The sequence below is a fragment of the Lissotriton helveticus genome, chromosome 4_1, assembly GCF_964261635.1.
Source record: "Lissotriton helveticus chromosome 4_1, aLisHel1.1, whole genome shotgun sequence".
Lineage (NCBI taxonomy): Eukaryota > Metazoa > Chordata > Amphibia > Caudata > Salamandridae > Lissotriton > Lissotriton helveticus.
The window spans coordinates 1270582322-1270602039 of record NC_136063.1 but is presented as its reverse complement, the minus strand read 5'-3'; the positions used below and the strand labels follow the sequence as shown (position 1 = coordinate 1270602039).

At 43.9% G+C, this 19718-nt stretch overlaps 1 protein-coding gene across 2 annotated transcripts in view; it reads left to right on the top strand.

The window, feature by feature from the left end:
• Positions 1-19718, top strand: part of ZNF407 (zinc finger protein 407) — a 1826025-nt gene that overhangs the window by 1351554 nt on the left and 454753 nt on the right. For both annotated transcript variants that reach the window (XM_078687829.1, XM_078687830.1), the window contains exon 9: positions 5797-5975. In XM_078687829.1, coding sequence (XP_078543955.1) covers positions 5797-5975 — 179 coding nt within the window. The remainder of the gene's footprint in view (positions 1-5796; positions 5976-19718) is intronic.

The window sequence follows — 19718 nt, the reverse complement described above, 5'->3', positions numbered from 1 at the left end:
ATTAAGAGGCAAGGGTGTGTAGAGTGTCAGTGTGCCTGCTATATCAATTCCCCCTTCTAAAAAACAGCCCCCAGAATAAAAAGCGGTATGATGCTAAAAACGCTAAAAACGCTCTAAATAATTTTTTTACACAGCCTGTAAACAGTGCGCAAAGGTTAGCACGATCTCTTGTTCCTACTGCAGCTCGCAGCCCCAATAACCTCTCTAGGGAGAGCTACTGTAGGGCAGAGAGCACTGGGTAGGGCGCGCCTAAATACTGTGGGAGGGCGGGAGGCCGGCCCGACTTGAGCGCTGACCTCGCCTTCCTCACCCAAGATGGCGCCCACCGCCGAGTAAAATCTCGAACAAAGCGGATTTGAGTACAATATTAAGAGGCAAGGGTGTGTAGAGTGTCAGTGTGCCTGCTATATCAATTCCCCCTTCTAAAAAACAGCCCCCAGAATAAAAAGCGGTATGATGCTAAAAACGCTAAAAACGCTCTAAATAATTTTTTTACACAGCCTGTAAACAGTGCGCAAAGGTTAGCACGATCTCTTGTTCCTACTGCAGCTCGCAGCCCCAATAACCTCTCTAGGGAGAGCTACTGTAGGGCCCTGCAATAAGACCTGCATAAAATGCTAAAGCCGGTTATTACTTCCTAAACCATTTTTCACTGTTCCTTCTGTGATTTCAGCATTCCCGAGGACACAATTCCTTTGCACCCACTTAGTTCAGGTCACCAAGCAACATCCCACCGTTCCTCCCATGTTATCCCACTTATTATGATTTTCCATGCAGCCGAAGCCTACATACTTCAAATAAACGGATTCCTTATAAACGTAACTTCACTCCCCAGACATTGTCTTCATCTCAGCCATTGCTATAGCCTGGATATTTGATAAAGCACCAGGACCGTCCCATAAGACGTGGCGGTGGACTTGTTATTGTGTTTAGTATTCTTACACGCGCATATACTGATTCCACTCGCTTCCCAGCAGTGAAAACCTTCTGTTTACTTTAAACCTAAATGCAACATGTTCTTTCTCTGCCACGCTTAATATCGCCCTCCAGGTCTCAGGACCAATTTTTCTGTCATAATTGTTGACTTCTTTGCCCCAAACAACTTGACACAAGCACATTTCAGTTTTAGGTGATCTTAATTATTATTTTGAAGCCTTTTCTTTTGCAGTCCCTGCTAGTTCATCAATGCTTTTAACTCTCTCTCTCGATCAATTTTATTTTAAATTGATCATGCTCATTCAGCAGGGCATCTACATTTCCCCTTACCTAGACTCATTATTACACAGCCACTTTTCTATATTAATAAACAATCTGAGATCCCTTACCTGCTCCTCCATATCTTCTTTTAGCAAACAGGCCTGCAACAAAAGCACCTTGACCAGTCTTAGTTCCTGTCTGAATGCAACTCTGCTCCTTAATTGTCAAGATACTACTATGAATGTCAATATAGCAGCTTACAACTCTCTTTTTTGGATGATTATTGCGATTATTTCCTTAGCATCGCTTACACAGCATGGCCATCCACAACGCTCCCCGACAAAACCATGGTACACGGAGAAGATATGTTAGGCGAAGCTACACTACAAAACTTTAAAGAGAACTTCAAGACAATCCTACGATCCTGATGCTAAGGCCACCTAATGCCAAACTGTTAAACAATATTGGCACCTAATTTCTTCTACACAAACGTCTTAGTTTGCCAGTAGAACTCAGTCGTCCAACAGTCCCCCCTGAAGAAATCTTCTCCGCCTCCTCCAACCATTTCTGTTCTCTAATAGAGGCACCCCATCTGAAGAACTCTGTGATGGTTTATCCTCCTTCTTCTAGGAAAATATAAATACAATCAAGTGCAGCTTTCCTCCTCCACTCCCTGGTGAAGTCATTCCCCTACTCGATCTTTTATCAGACTCTTGTATTGGTTCTTGACTCTCACTTTGAACCACTTACCTTAGAGGAACTCTTTAAACTAACTTTGTCAACCTAGTCCGGCTGTCCCCTTGTTTCCTGATCTCTGCACATATATGCCTTTTTTAACTGACACTATTTTTCGCTGTCTTGGCAACCTCTAAAACTTGTCCATACAATTCACTGCTTTACTGGATGATTGAAAGCATGCATTGGTCATCTCCCTTTTTCTCACCTTATCAAACCTAGTAACTATTGACCTACATTCGTGCCTCTTTTCCTTCCAGAATGTTGGGAAAAGCTAGTAATTAGTAATTATCTGCCTATCTCGAGACTCACTCTCTCCTTGATCTTGCCCAGTCTGGATTTCGTCCAGCTCATAGCATTGACCCTGCTTTTCTCTCAGTGACAAATGATCTAAGCAGACTCTAGGACCAAGGCTGCAAAGGCTCGCCTTCTTGGCCCTCCTAGGTCTCTCTGCAGCATTAGACAGTGGTTCTTTCTCGGCTGATTCATATGTTATTCAGCCTTGGTATATATCACTGAGTCCTTATTGGAGCTTCTCTTTCTTAACTGACAGATCGCATGCTGTTTTCTTAACCTCTTTTGTTTCTTCCTTCTAGAAAGTAAACCGTGGAATCAGTCAAGAATCTTCCTTAAGCCCACTTTTTCATGATACATCTCTCCTTTGGCCACTCTCTTAAGGTCCCTCGACTTTGACATACTGTGGTATGCAAAAGACACTCGCATTGTTGTCTCAGTAGCCAAAGACCTGCCCTTAACCCAAGAAACATTCAACTATTTCATGTCAGAAGTTTCTTTATTGATGAAACATAACTCCATGAAACTAAATGAGAAAAAATGAAATCATTGTATTTGGAACAATACCCTTATCTGATCACCAGCTTGGTGCCCAAAGGAACTTGGCCCTGCTCCTTCACCAATGCCTTCAGATAAAAACCTGGCCATTTTCATCAATCACAAACTTTCTTTGACCACTCAAATCAACCATATGGCTGCAATCTGCTTTTGTCTGTTCAGGATGTTTTTAAGAGTACTCATTCCTCCCTTAGTACATGCAAAATGATAATACATGCCTTGGCTCTGCCAACTCTCTGTCTTAACCTTGCTTTCCATTCTATTAGAATTCTCCAGACTGTATAAAAATCAGCTGGAGGATCCATTATCCAACCACCTCACCTACCTACACTGGTTTCCTTTCTTAAAACTGATCCACTTCTAGTCTCCATGTTTAGTACTTAGGGTCATAACAGCTTTAGGTATTGCTTTTATTTTTTTTAATTAAAATGTCAATTTTATCATCCATCACACACCTTACCTTCTTAAACACATTCCAGAATTAAAGTTCCTCATGTCTGTCTCAGTGGTACAGCAGGATGGTTCTTTTCTTACTTAGCTGCCATGCTATGGAACACCATGCCTCACAGCCTCATCAGCATCTCCAATAAGTTGCACTTCCAAAAAAGCTGAAAACCATTATTTGCCTGTTTCACTTACCTGTTACCTCAATGCCAGGTAGCCCTCTTTTAGTTACTTGTTGTTCATTCAAATATCATTCATTTAATAATTCAAGATCACCTATTCGCACGTATGTTGATTTTCTAACAGAAATGTTTTCTGGAGAAGGATGCTGAATGGTTTTAGTTTTGGACAATGGTGCTAAGTTTACTTCTTTGGAAATGAAAGTATTCCTTAAAAGAATTGGTACAAAACACAAGAAATGTTTGTACCATCCCCAAAGAAATGGTCAGCGGTATATCTGGGGTCTAGAAAATGTTGAAAGAAGGAACACTTCGCCATAAAAGAGGGAAAGGTGTCCAGTTTGAGGTAATGAATACCAATTCCCAGTCTTCCGATAGCCAACCTGTTCTCAGTGAAAATATAGGTGCAAAGGTGATTTCAGTGTGCAAACCATGAACATATTTATTTGGTTTTCTCCACTGCTGAGCTTGACGTTGTTAAGTTTTGTTTCGCTGGTTAGTTTTATTTGCTAATTTGTGTCTCCAATATTTTCGTTTTTCTCGTGTCATTTCTTTGTTTGCTGCATTAAAAAGGGGTATGTGTGGCTATTTCAGGATTTGTAATGTAATAAAATGTTAAAGTTTGGGGGTAGGTGGGTGTTCCATTGGTGGCGATTGGTAGGATGGCGTGTGTGATTATTTTTGTGGGGCGCAATAAAGGTACTTTGGAAGCAACTATAATCTTGGTTACTTAGCAGTAGCCAGAGCCCAACCTCACTGCACTATATAATCGCAAACGACATCATGATGTTGTAGGGGTAATGGTCAGAGAAAACAAGAACTTCACCTCATCTGTGTGGAGGCTCCCAGTCTTTTGTAACTGTCTCATGATCGTCTGATCATGGAGTTTCCTCTAGGCCTTTACCTAACGCCCGTGATTCCTGGGTACCTGCATAAACTCATGAACATCCTGGTGTTTGCTTACACTGACAGATCTAGACTGCCCTGTTAGATCTGAGTCGTGGATCTGGTACACCTCCACTAGAGGTAAGCTTTCTGCATCCATTGAGGCTTCATGTCTCATGAGGCATAAATGAACAATTCCACAACCTTGTGAATGCATTATTTAGCTTGAGTGCCATGTTCCAGCTAAATTAACTTAACTGACCTGTCCATTCCTCAGCCAAACCTGGCTGATCTCACTGGTGTTAGGAATCTTGACTGCATGGTCACTAAACAGGAGAACGTGGCTGTGGCTCTGCCACTGGATACAGACCCACATTCTTGTGTTATCAACAGTGTTATGCCCATACGAAAGCACAGGTGGTTAGGTTGGTTGGTGGCTGTGAGAGGCTAATTGTTAAGGAGCAGACAGTGGTTACTTAGAAGTGTTTGATGTGGGTGCTGTCACTTACCACTGTTGTCCTAGTAACTCAGATTCTGTTGCAATCCATTTGGAGAACAAAGTTGCTGTCTTTTTGCACTTGACTGCCCAGTGTAAGCAGGTCAAGCAATAATCAAGACTTATGTCAGGAAGTGATAGTGTTTTTGGAACTGAGGTGCACTACAAAACTGTAATCCTTAACACGAATTTCAATGTCCAGGCATAAATATTTCTTTAAAAACGTGTTGCATATGCAGACATTGCATTAAAAATTTGAACAATAAAGAAAACCAGAAGTTCCGTTCACTTTCTGAAATGGTTGTATGACCCCAAGCCATTATACTGTGCTTTGCAGTTTGGCACTACAGTAACACTGTCCCTATGGATGGTGTTGTCCTCTAGCGGATGTACTGCCAGTTCCCAATGTATTTGCATGGAAGATTTGTGGGCTGTGCCACAAAATCTGTAGGCATAATGCAATTAAATTTGCATCCCTAAGCTAAGCTGGACATAATTCGGCAAGATCTGTTGTTAAATTTACTTGCATAGCTGTTGTCTCCCAGATGTGTGCTTCCTTTTTCACCAACTCATTAATAATCAGAGAGAGCAGGGTAGTTGGAGTAGGACTAAGTTACCTTACTAGCTGCTCCCAGTCCATGATTCACTCCTGTTCTCTACACCTCTGCACATACCTCTATGGTATCAGAATTATTGCAAAGATAAGCGCCTTAATCAAGAGAGAACTGGCAACACTGCAGACCTCCATTTATAAAGAGGCGTGTCTATGTACCGCACACATGCGCATAGGTTGGACCAGCTGTGGAAGACTTCAATATTAACATCTTTTACAGGTATTCACTCCTTCCCCAAAACAGCTAAGTAGCCATTAGGTGGGATTTCAAGAGAGCCATGGACTGGAAGTAAGAGTGATCATAAAGATACCTTTAGCCTAAGGCGTGTTGTAACAATGTAACTTTTCCACAGAACAAATTCATTGTCGCTTTATTTGTTACCCTTTTCCGTTAGGTCGAACTGTGCAGAAAATATCCGAAAGCACATCTTGCACACTGGCAAGCATGAAGGAGTGAAGATGTATAACTGCCCCAAGTGTGACTATGGAACCAACGTCCCGGTGGAGTTCCGCAACCACCTGAAAGAGCTGCACCTGGATATTGAAAACCCTGATCTGGCCTATCTACATGCTGGTAAGGCCTCGTCCTCCCTAAAAAGGAACCAACTGTTTATGTTTACGTACATAGTTCACATTTGGAATTTGCTTGCCCCGTTTCTGTTACAAAACCTGAAATTGCAGCAAATGCCTCTGTTAAAAGGCTGAATCTCCTCTCAATAATAATTCAGTTGTTTTTTTTGTAATCGTTCAACTAGATTATCCCTGGCTGAAGAGTAGGGTCATCTTAAATTTGTGGTAGGTTATAATGAGCCATCTACCTCACGCTTGGGCCTCACAGAGCTTGCAGTGTAAAAATAAAGAGTGCTGGTGCATTCAACTGTATATAGGAAGAACAATGGTTCAGGGGGGCCTGACTAGGTCCAGTAACACAAGCAGTGCTTCATTTGTAAACTAAAGACTGCTTGGTGCTAAAAGCTCTGCTCAGAAGATCACGGTTGGTGTAATTAAACAGCGGCAGCTCCTCTTCTATGGTGGAGGAGTATCGACCCACCTCCCACCACATCGTAAAAAATAAAACGATAATCATTCCCGGTTCAATATCGTTTTGGTTTCCTGGAGTCTTGGGAGCGGGGTCAGGGGATGTCAGGCACTAAGGGTGACTGGTGGGCACTGTTATCAGGGCACCTGACTGTTTGGCCGGCTGTCTCAGGCCAGTCAAACCGTCATGCGACCTGAAGCTGTCTCCAACCCAGCTGCATTGCCGGGTTGGAGACCGCAAGCACAGGCTCCCAGTCTGCGTGGGAGTGCAAATCATCAGCACTCCGGCCAATCCTGAAGTTGCTCTTATATATGAGAGCAGCTTCACGATTGGCACCATGGGGGTCTGGTAGCCTGTACCTGCAGTGTAGCTACGGGAGGAGCAGAAGACAGGCGATGCCGCTGGCTGCAGAAAAGTTCTTCTTTATTTCTTCCCTTTTTTTCATTTTCTTCCCCATCCCCACCCTGCCACTCTTCTCTGACACTGGCCGCCACTGCAATTAAATGTCAGCATAGCAAATATCGAAGCTCTGCTCTTAAGTTCACATGAGGCCAGTGCTAGACACTCCCTCCCCCTTTAGCGTACTCCTGCAGGTTCCTGCTTTCTCCCTTTATGACGGTCTTTTTGTCTTTCTCTTACACCTTCTTTCCCCATTGTGTTGTTTTTTATTTTCCTGCTGTCTGTAAAGGTCTGAGGCTGAGAAATAAGTCCTGGTACCCCCCACTCCCTCCAATAAATTCAGTGTGTTATAAGGTATTTTCATATAACTCGTGCCCATACATTTGGAAATATTTTTTTTACCTTTCTTTCTACTATGCAAAATTCAAAGTAGTCCTCATCTAAACATAGCAGACAAGGAGCCCACGTGCCTAGTTTCTCTCTTTATCTTACACAACAAGAGAGCTAGAGGTTTTTATACTGCCTTACACCCTCCTTAATAAAACTCAAGACTACAAAAAATATGGCAGCTTGTTAATTCCTAAACCTTACTTAAATATAGTGACTGTGCCTATAAAAAACAAAAATCTAAAAGATTTGGATGGAAAGACCTCACCAACTTATTTGTGGCATGGCATGCTTCATCATTGGCCAGTTCGCCCCTCTATATTAAGATAACACCAACATTGTGATCTCGGCCTCTTGGGGAGGGAGATCACAATAAATGTTTTCTGATCTTATGAGGGTTCCAGAGAGTAAATATAAAACAGCCTCTGTATTAGCCCAGTTTATACCTTTATTTTGTTGGTACACAGGGCAGGATTTAAAACAAAGCAGGATGCTAATGCGAGCCTATGTCTCGAGCATCTCTCTATTTGTAGTTTGTGAACATCTTTCGGCCACAACGAGTTCCCTTGAAAGAGGGTCTAGGGCCTTCGTCAGGGCAATGAAGGTACCCCTAATGTCTGTCCTGAGTACTTTTCTGTACATAGAGGTAAGAAAAAGTCTACTATTGTTTTTTCCTAAATAATACTTGCACTGAGGTCTTGATAGAGCGTGCAGGGACCGACTAGCTCAATTTTACCATATTCACATGGGCCCATATAACATTCACACTTTGAACTAGCAGTCCTGCCTAACTAATTACTAAGTTAGTCACCCTATCAGTGCCTAGAGGTCCGTTAGGACGTATACCTGTACACCATGACTTACCAATCCTTGTCACCTTTGCTGTAAGTCCTATGGATCGAAAAAGGAGTTAGAATAAACAGGCAATATTTAAACACATTTACTTTTCTGTAAGAACCACAGACTCAGGGAAAGTTTTAAAACCTTTATCTATGAAAGATTTTTCTGAGTCAAAGTGAAAAGGGCCACAATCTCGTGACCATAAATTTTACAAGCAAGAATATAACCAGTAGGACATAAAGTTTGTAAGAAATCACAGCAACACTTTTAGACATTTGTACCTGGGAAGGGTAAGAAAGGGAAATAGCACAAGGACATACCACATGGATTATATTTACCTAGAATGGTGCAATGACCAATCCTGGCCTCGGGCTGGGACAAATATGGACCAGGCTCCTGACTAATCAGATGCCCACGGGACAAGACAGGTGCAGGTCAGGACAGGTGCAGGTCAGGACAGGTGACCTCAGCTAAGTGTAACGCCAGCGTCACACCCCTCTCTCTAGGAATAACCAATTAGTACCCTGATTGGGTCATCGATTCTTCTGACAGAGTGCTCCGCCAGCACCTCTGTTCTCGATCGCCTATTGAGTGCGTTGGGTCAGTGACAGGTCAGCTATTCGGACATGTCGGACAATTTCTCTATCTTAACCTACCTTAGTTATACCATTTCGAGTGCAATGTACCACCTCTAAATGTTGCAAATCTATGTGTACCCCTTCAGTGATTGGTTGGAAAGACGAGGAGAGGTCATCACACCATACTAAAATTAGATCATTTCAATATTGGTTTCAATTGATTCCGGTTACCGCCCATAATTTATTTGCCCATGCACTTTTATTCCACCCAGCAAGATTAATACACATTTTGAATACATTGTATTTGGTAGCTTCCTCTCTAGAGGTCAGATGAGCAGGTTCCCAGGAACATTGTGGGTAAGATGAGTGCTGGCTGAGGTTCAATGCCAATGCTTCAGCAAATTCGGAGTTTGAGTGCGCCTGCGCAGCATCGCCCAAGATGGAGGATGTGACAGCATTCAGGCCCAAAGTACAAGCTATCAGCAAAGTAAAAGAGAAACATTTTAGAATTCAAAAATAAGTGAATGCAATGTATACCACTTATTTCTACTCTAACCCCTTTACTTTATTTTAAACTTTCGCATTAATAGTTAAGCAGAACGAACAAGCTTAGTACAAGCTGCAGCATAAGCGTTATCATGTGAGATTTTAAGCGGCCATTTCTGGCACTAGTGCGCAGAAGCAAGAAATTCCAACCAAAGCAGAGGTACGTCATACCACGTGAGCGTGGCAGACGCATGTGTAATTCAGTTCCCGTGTTTTTCGGTGCCCATTTTAATGCATTTGAGTTACTGTTAGTAAAAGCACATAGGCAAGCTTCCCCTAGATACTAGAAATGTCATGAAAATGCAAATAATTAGTTAACTAAATATATTGGTTAATATGTTATAGGTTATTTCGAGAGGGCTGAGTCCAAGCAAGTTTCTGTATATGTGAAACCTTGCTCCATCAGTCTAACACCCAACCACTGTGGGTGACCATGATAATTCCTTAAGTTTCTGTGGATATATTTTTCAGAGTGACAATACATAATGATGGTCCTGAAGAATGCTTGATCTTCTTTATAAGGTCACAAGGCAGGCAGAAACACGTTGACCCCAATCTCATTGGGTGGAAGTTTCACTCCCCTCTTATTTATTTTTTACTATATTCCTTGGGGGCACCTGAATGAAATTGCAGTTCAGCCCACCAAGAGGAAGTTTTAATCTCTTTATCACACACACTGAACTCTGCACTCTTTACCCTTACCATCATCTCTCCTGGGGTCCTCATTACCATAAAACACCTTGAGCTCTTCCCTAGCTAAGGGAGTTGTAGCACACACCAGGTACCTCTGGTCCTGTTCTGAGGAAGGACCTGATGGTGAAACATGGCACTTAAGGCTGGTTGAAGGTTACCGTTCTCAAGAAGAATACCTGTCCACAGTAGGGAGACATACTCTTTTGACAATGTGTACCTTTTTGTGCTATAACTGTGTTTCAGGGAGCTGTATGCATTTGCTCTGATCAGATGCTCCCACTAGACTCTTTGTGATTGGTGTTGTACTGCTTCTTTCCATGTTACCATGTAATTTACCAGCCTTCTGTGATTTTATGTTTTTGTCTAAAAACAGACTTCGTTCTCTGCTGCACCTATGGCTAATTTATGCTATGTAAATACCTGTAAGAATGTGAGAAATCCAAATACATGCCCCCAAACATTGATACATGCTATATCACAGGCGGCAACAAACACATATCCTTTCCACAGAACACCTTACACTTGTGACCTTACGTACTTTCAACAGAGCACAGATATTCCACACATTTGACTATCACTGTGTGAATAATAGCATTTGCCATCATAAACGCCAGACACAAACATATAGTAGACAATATTAGACAGAACTAATAACATACATCCTTCATGACTTGGATAAGCCATGCCGTCAGCCTTTGTTGTAATAAACAGCATGTGCACACAAATACCTACACCAGCCCACAAAAATACATACCCCGGCCCACACCCATACACCCATCCCTGGCTCTCCATTCAGTAGACATTGGGCATGCCTCTTGATCTAAACGATTAAACAATTCCAAAACCCTCCGCCCACCCTTAAACACTAAAGGCACACGACCACAGCTCTGTGAATAAGGCAGCCACCCAAACGAGAATGCAACCAGAATATTCAATACAGATATGTAACAGATCACCAGAGCTTAAATTGTTTTGTGGTCTGTGGTGGTAAGTGTGGAACCATTTGGAAAGTTGCCAGCCTGTCAAACACACCACAGATCAAATGATAACATAACAATATCTCATACCACTGTACAAAAACTCACCATCTGTAGGCTGCGAGGGTTTGCGGTTCTTAAGGAAAAATTAAGCTTTCTGTGTAGTTATATTACATGATTTATGTGCAGCGCACCCAAACTTTTAAAAAGACTATTTTCGGCTAATAACCTTTTTTATTTTACAGATAGGCACGTTTTAAAGCAGTGGTCGCAAAAAGTAACATCAAAATGTGTATTCATCATTGACATCTTTGCCCACTGCACACCAACCATATGCAAATGTGTATCTCACAATGAGTGAGATACAAAATGTTGTTTTTGAATTTACTAAAGAAAGTGCAGCTGACCCTGAAATATACCGTTTTCATGTAGCACTGCAAACACTGTCTTTCTGACTGTTTGTCAGAAGAACGCCGTACTACGCCCAACCGAGGTGATTGAGGCCTTGTACTCCTGATACCCCAGGGCCCACCCTACTATGGATCCCGCTCCTGCATCTGACTCTCAGTAGTGTGGCACGAGCAGTCCAGGCTCCCTCGGAGTGAAGTGTAGAAACAGATCAGTGAATTCGACTCATAGCTCAATGTGTTTGCAGCGCAAACAATAAATCAACGTCCACTCAAATGCGTATTTTATATAAAAGAGGTATTTTAATTCTAATTCTACACATGCAAAGGTAAATGCCATTTAATAAGCAATAACACAGTCCCCCTTGAGGTAAGCACCTTAGTAGTTGTCAGGGTGCCCCTTACCCCCCCCCCCCCCCCCCACCCCTTACCCCCCACCCCGGGCTACCAAGTTCCCAGGTAACAGGTGTGTTGTTACTCCCCACTCATATGTTGCAACATCCAGGGAATGTACACTACTCAGCCCTGTTCATGAGGTTTCCCCTTCTTGGACTCTGATATGGTGTAGTCACTGAGGGCTAAATTACAAGATTATGGCAGAGTGGTGATGCGACGGTGCAAACCACTGTGCTACCACTCCGCCAAAGCTTGCGCTGCCTGCCAGATTACGACTTATTCGATTTGGGTCAGGGCAACAACCCAGACCTGCAAACCTCAGCGCTTTGAATGGCCCCTCCTGGCATGTGGGGTCACTCCAACAAGCTTCACTGTCCGGGCACGCTGGCCTTAGGCCGCCTCCTTTGCGGCCCCTCCTGGCATATGAGGTTGCAGCAATTTCCAGCACACAGGCGACGGCCTGATCGATACAGCGTCGTTTCATGGCACACGGTGGCCCCTCCTGGCATACGGGGTCACCAAACTTCACAGCACGTCGCACAGGCACCAGCCCGATCAGTGCGGCCCTGTCCTTGCTGCACCGCGGGCCCTCCTGGCATATGTGGTCGCCAAACTTCAGAACACAGCACACGGGCACCACCCAGATTGGTGCTGCAAAGATCCTCACACCTCGTTCAGGAGCCTGACACTTCTGGGCTCCCCTCTGGATCTCGCCCCGCCCAAAAAGCTCCTCTCCCTCATGGGCACACCGGGCTTGGCGAGCAGGCAGGTACTGGTGCTCCAGACTCCAGGGCAGGTGATCTTGGTTTCCTTGGGTGATGTCCCCTCACGCAGCTGGGAGACTAGTAGGCTAGGCCTCTCATCCTGTTTACAGGCAGAAGTCTTGTAGAGCTTCCCTTCCTCATACAGCCCAGCTGGCTGCTCAGCATATGACAAAGTATGGGGTCTCAGACTCCCCTATTTATAGTTCTTTTCCAGTCACAAAATGTGATTTAGGGTCTGGCCGTTTGAAGTTTTATGTTGGACTTGTGCTTCTTTGATATGGACATCTCTCCCCTTCATCCTTCCTTCTGAAAGATGTTTGTCAGAGCAAGCAGGACTCCAAAGCTGATTAACCCACAAGAAGATGCATAGGAGTGACCAGAGTTCACACCTTGATGCCAGCCACCATAATCTGTGCATCAAAGGTCAATCCTGGTCCATCAGGCCTACCCTTTATAATTCCCTTATCAGCCCCATCTACCTCTTCCTGAGATGTGTCCAGGCCCTTTCCCTGTGATCTATCACTGAATCAAAGAGCCCTTTGAAATGCATAGGGACAGCCTGGCTTCCCCTCGCAGAGTGCTAGTCCCACCCAGCTTGCAGGAATGCAGTAGTATAAAAAATATTCTTGGGGAGATTCTTCTACTCAAGTTTTCACCAAGCAGGCCTGGGCTTCCCAAATTCGAACCCAAGGTCTTCCTTGTAATGTTCCAGAGCAGGCATGTCTGTTATCCACATACATTCACAGCCCACTCCACTGTCTGGTATTGTGCCCATGTACCCTTCTACTACTAGTATTTCCAAATTCAGTGCATCCACTCAGTCTGCGCACACTGTTCAAAACTAAACTCTCTGTACTGCAGCAGTGTGTGTCCATTTAAACACCCTCTACCAACGCACACACATTTACCATGTGCACACTGTTCGACATTGCACCCTCTGTGTAGTGTATGTCTTGCGTGTTCCTGTGCACTCGGAACATGTTTTCACTATACACCTGATGTAGGCCAAGGGTCAGTTAAACACAGCAGCGTAATTTTTAAAAAGGTGAGTCACTCCAATGATCCAGTGTACAAAGGCCCTGGTATCTACTACTGATCATCACACGGTATGCTGCCACCACCGCACTTATGCTGTTTAACTCCTGGTGAAGACAGTAGCCTTCCACCACTATGAGGGAAGCGCTTTGGGTGCCCCTCCCGGTTCAGCAAGACCGCAATCCATGAGACAGGCCTATGTCAGGATGCACACACATGATCCATGTTCGCCTACGACAGAAATTATCAGCATTCGGGATATTGACAACTATACAGTTAGGTACTCAGAGCAGACGTATATATCTTTACCATGCAGAGGACTTTTCCATCCCAACACTGTGTAATATTGCTGGTGGCTCTGGGATTGTGTTGTACTGTCTTGCTCCGTTCTGCCTAATCTTAATGAGTGTGGTTAGTAAGTAGTTAGTAAGCCTACTCTGGTGTCGAAGTAGACGTCACTCTGTCCATAGTCCTTTTAATCATATGTCCTGGTGCTCCTTTATCACCTATATGTTCTTGTGTCCTTAAAATGCTTCTTGGGAAGGCTGCAGTCAAGTCAAGTCAGAGAATTTATATAGCGCACTACATACCCAGGGGGTCTCAAGGCGCTTAGAAAGGAGGGGAGGATTACTTGTCAAATATCCACGTTTTAAGTTGCTTTCTGAATGCTAGGTGGTTCTGGGTAAGGCGAAGGTAAGCGGGTAGTGAGTTCCATGTTTTAGCAGCCAGGTATGAGAAGGATCTGCCTCCCATGGTGGTCTTGTTGATGCGAGGTACAGTGGTGAGGGCTTGGCTGGAAGAACGTAGTTGGCGGGAGGGGGTGTAGAAGGACAGTCGTGAGTTGAGGCATTCTGGTCCGATGTCGTAGAGTGATTTGTGTGCGTGGGTTAGCAGTCGGAAAGTGATCCTCTTATTGACGGGTAGCCAGTGGAGGTCTTTAAGGTGACCAGAGATGTGTTCGTTGCGTGGGATGTCTAATATGATCCTGGCTGAGGCGTTTTGGATTCGTTGGAGTTTCTTCTGGAGTTTAGCGGTAGTGCCTGCGTAGAGGGTGTTTCCGTAGTCCAGTCGGCTCGTGACCAGAGCATGGGTGACTATTTTCCTTGTTTCGGTGGGGATCCAGCGAAATGTTTTTCTGAGCATGCGAAGAATGTTGAAGCAGGAAGAGGATACGGCGCTGACTTGTCTGTTCATTGAGAGTGAAGAATCCAGGATGACGCCTAGGTTCCGTGCGTGGTCTGTCGGGATGGGTGCTTTTCCGAGGGCTTCCGGCCACCAGGAGTCGTCCCATGCAGAGGGGGATGTACCTAAGATGAGGACTTCAGTTTTGTCTGAGTTCAGTTTCAGACGGCTTTGTTTCATCCATTCGGCAACTTCTTTCATTCCTTCGTGTAGGTTAGTTTTGGCGGTGCTGGGGTCATTGGTGAGAGAAAGGATTAGTTGAGTGTCATCCGCGTAAGATATGATGTTGAGGTTGTGTTGGCGGGCAAGATATGATGTTGAGGTTGTGTTGCAGTGGTAGTAGGGCCCATTGTGCTTCCTTCCCTAATCATTATGTTTACCTGTTAAGCCCGAAGTTGGCAAAATAATTGGACAAAGTTAGAGCTAGGGAATTGGTATTGCAAATGCTATTGTTTCCTTAAATATTCAAGGCTTGTGGGAGGACAGAGGCATCTGGGTTAGAGAGAAAGGCCCTTATTGAGGTTCAGAGACAGGCCATGGCACACTTTACCTGCGTGGTCTCAATGCTTAGGCTACCAGGGTGCTAGGACTGACCCTAGGCTCCTGATATGACTGCTCCATTGAGGTCACACTTCTCTAGGACTATTCTGATCTGTGGATGTGTTGGGAGCACCTTAGGAACACAGTAAATCATGCATGGAGCAGCAATCTTCATTTTTCACGTCAGGATTTCTGGGAAACCGGGCGAGCAGCACTCCGCCAATTTCAATGGCTAGACCTATACACAGGCCCAAAGACCTCATTTCTGGCTGGGTCTTTCACCACTGTGACTACATTTATACCAAACCTAAGTTCATTGGGCATGCTTCCAGTTCAGGAAGGCAGTATCATTTCAGTGGTTTGGAGATGATTGTCCTAATTCTAATGTCGGTTCAACTGAAGACGTTTCAGAGAACTTACTTCCCTCCCAATACCTGCTTTTGCACCACATGGCCCACTCAGGTAAGGAGAGTAGTTCAGAATTAGGGCTCGCTCTTTCATTGGTCTCAGCTGAGACTACTATCACCATCATGAAAGTCTACAACATCTTCGCTGTTGACAACATTGATTTAGTGGCTTTGAGACACCTGAATCCAGCGCGGGAACAGGATCCAAGCAAAGGGTCACCACTCTCAGATGCAAACAGTATGATTTATTTAAAACACACTGAGTAGTTTGCTTTTGCCTTAGCAGTTCCCAGTGTGTTAATTTCTTTTTTGGTAGTGGTGTGAGGTTTATGTGAGCACTAGACAGGCGATGGCACTCCTAACCGTCCCGCCCCCAACCACAGTATGCACAGTTTTTCACACTTCTAGCTATTTCAAGTGACCCCCTTCTGACTCCCAGAATTGTCTTATCCCCTCGCTTTAAAGAAGGAGAAATGAAGCCATTTCCCTACAAGCGAGAGGCGCGCTAACTACGCCATATTTATTTTATTTGACTTATAAAGTTTTATATAGTGCGAACATGACCCACGGGGGTATCAAAGCGCTTTACAGTACACTGTTATCACACATTATACATACATTCGGAAATCGCATACAATACAAAAGAGGTAGACATTGGTGTTTGGATATAATCGATGGCAAATAGTCATCGGAGAGTTAAAGTTTTAGGATGTTAATTTGTTAATTAGAAACATTTTCGCTTCTATTTTGAAGATGGTAATGAGGCCATAAGTCCTCAACCTTTTACTTGTGGCACAACCTAAATATTTTTCCGGGATGTGCCAACGTGATTGACTTATTTCTGAATGGTGAGGATGCTAAAGCCCAAATAGTCACAAAAGATACATAGGGAGGCAGGCTAAGTGTAGCACACCGGCATACCTCATTGCAGCGCGCGCTGGTGGCAGAGGTCAGGCGCGAGACTGTATCCCCACAGGTGAAAGGCGTGTTACGCAGTTCCGCTTCATACTGCGCTCTCTTGAAGGGGCTTTGGGAGTCGGGAGCCGGAAGCAGTTGTGTGACTTCGGCAGCACTCATTATGCATAGGTTTAAAAAGCACGTTTCGTCTTAAACAAGCCTTCTCTTGTGCACAGATCCTACCCCGCGTTTCATTACAACTAATTAGCCCGGCAGTGTCTGTTTTACTTTATTATCCATTGATATAATTACCCTCTGACCGATACATACGCAAAGTGCATCCTGACTCCAAATATTCATTCCCTAATTGAGCACAGCCCCTGGATGGTATTTCTCAGCGCTCGGTAATTAGTGTTTTGTTTGAAGTGTTTGGAACTAATAACCTAATGTATGTCCGACCTACCTGATGCAATGCAGCCAGGTGCTCATCAAAAGGTCGTAGGTTAAGCTGAACTTACCATCCACTGGCATCCTTTTTTTTGGAGGAGGAAGTGTCTCCGATTCTAAGCATTTTTTAGACCTTTTGTTTTGTTTATTTTGAGCGGAAACTTCTTGGCTTAATAATGGTTGCCGTTATTATTCGGGTATCAGTTTCGCTTATGGAAACATTATTTATTTTTGCTCTCCTTCAAAGATTCAAACCTCTTCTTGTATCTGTCCTTGGCATCCTATTTTGTGCCTACAGAGGCAGCAGGCGTTGTTGCTGGTTTTGTCCAGTGTCCCATCAAAAGGCAAGGGATCGGAGACTTCTGGAAAAGTACAGTGAAAAGACATACGACCATTTTTCGGTTTAGCATTGTGAAGTGCTTTATTTTTTTTTTCATTGAAACTTAGCCTGCTGTTGGCCACATCACTGATGGGCTCAGCTCTGCCATTTTGACCCTCATGGAGCCCAAAGACTACTATTAAGAGGTGTGCATAGTTTGTCCAGTGGGCTAAACCAGGTGCGCCTCAGTGCAGACCAATTTTCAGTCCCAATTATTTCAAGGAATATAGACACAGGCCTGACTGACCTTTCGCTTGATGAATGGTTCCAGGCATAACTATAGAGAAATGCTTTAACCACTAAGCCATACCAGCAAAGAAGTGGAAATTAAATGTGTTATTGGCCATTCTTCCCCACAAACTCCTTAATTTTGAACCTATAATTCATCTCACAAAAGACTGACTAGATATGTTTTGGTGAAGTTTCATGACACACTCACCCCTAGAATACTATGTAAATGTCTTTGTGTCTGTGCTATGTTTGAAATGCAGAATGAAAAAAGAAAATAATTGTGTTCCATTACAGTTTGCCTTGTACCAGTGAAACCCACTAACTACTAAATGTTGTGGGGCACAGCTCCACGTTGTCACGTGTCAGTCGCACACACAGCTGTTGTCAGCACAGATGGCACTGTTTTATGAAGGTATGAAGGTATTAAAGTATCAAAAAGAAATGTAAGGGTTATCCCTGTAACCAAAGGAAAATTCTAAAACAAGCGGCCAATGCAATTCCACACACACTTGTGTAATTTAGGTGTCTGCTTAAGATCTATAATGAGTTTGGCAGCTTATTTTTAGTCGTTCTCAGCCAAGCAACTTTTTTTTACTCGCATACTCGAGAGAACATTTTAGATGTGCAAGTTATATTTTCCTGCACATTTGACCACTGATCCATCTATTCATGCCAGCTAGTCTAATAATATTTTAATTTATTTTTATACCCTTTTCTTCTAAAAGGTCTATACAGTTTTTAAAAAATGTTTCTATAGCAGTTTGGAAAGTGTCTTTTGAGACATTCATTTCTAAGCTTTCGATTTGGCAGATCACTTCCAGTGGGCACCTCATACTGTTGCCAGTGCAGTTGACTTGCTTGCATCTCATCTGGCTTGCTGCTTGCCTTGCTTGCATCTCATCTGGCTTGCTGCTTGCCTTGCTTGCAGCTCATCTGACCTGCTGCTTCCCTTGCTTGCAGCTCATCTGATGCACTCCAACTTCCGAAGGAGCTTGGCCTGCTCACCATACTGGAAACTAGTGACAGATCCAGAGCTCCAGGACTCCATAGAGAACTGTTGACTCAATGTGGCTTTCCTAAGTCAAGAACAGCTTCAGCTAAGATTTCGCAATATCATTCCCAGATCACATCTGCTCTTACTACCCTTGAGAGCGTTTTCAACAATTAGCCAGTCACTAACTCCCCCACACCCCCACCCCATTATCTATGTAATTGAATATGTGGCTGATATCAACATCTTATTCAATTGTTATCTTAAATTTACACTTTGAGTAACAATTATTTTCCTGCTCTCTGTCCTGTGAAAGCAACCGTGTTTCCTGTTACTGTGCTTTCACCGACTGCAAATCTATTTTACTTCCTTTCTTTAATTTGTCTTTGACTTCTAGTGCACTTTCCTCTATGTTCAAAATCGATCAAGCCTTATAACTAAACCTGGGCGTAGTTCTCGTAGTAGCGCTACGCGTAGCTACGCAAAGTGCACTTCGCATTACGCGACCTACGCAAACTGCGTAGTGCACTGTGCAAAATGCTGTTCGCACTGATTGTACAGTGCCGGATGCTTGTCCGCACTGTGCAATCAGTGCAAACTGCGTCTTGCACAGTGCAAAAGCCGTAGTTTTCTACGGCTCTAGTAGATTTTTACTCGAGCGGCAGCTTTCTCAACGCGGACTGGTAGTTTCTCATCGCGAGCGGTCACGAGCATACGCAACCACTTGCAATGAGAAACCTGACCTCCCCGCGTTGAGAATCTCACGCGAGGTTTATTTTCCACGCTCGCGATCGGCAACTTGATGTTGCTGATCACGAACGAGAAAAAAGTCTCGCCGGGATGTCATTTTGCTTGCTCGTGGTCGCCAACTTGACATTGAGGACCGGGAGCAAGCAAAAAATGACCACTACGCTAAGCTACGTGTGTTTGCACTGTGCTACGTGCAATTTGCGTAGTGCGAAGTAGCGCAAACTTCGTAAACTACGCAAGCGTAGCGTAGTACTTTGTCCAGGGTTAATTATAACCCTTTAGAAAGGAATCCCTTGACCCAACAGGCCAGGTTATTTGTGATGTATAAGTGAGTCGTTTTTAACTGGGACAGCATTTCGAAAAACTCTTAAGTACACAACTCCAACATTACCTCACTTAGATCAATCTTAAGCCACGTTTCAATGTTAAAGT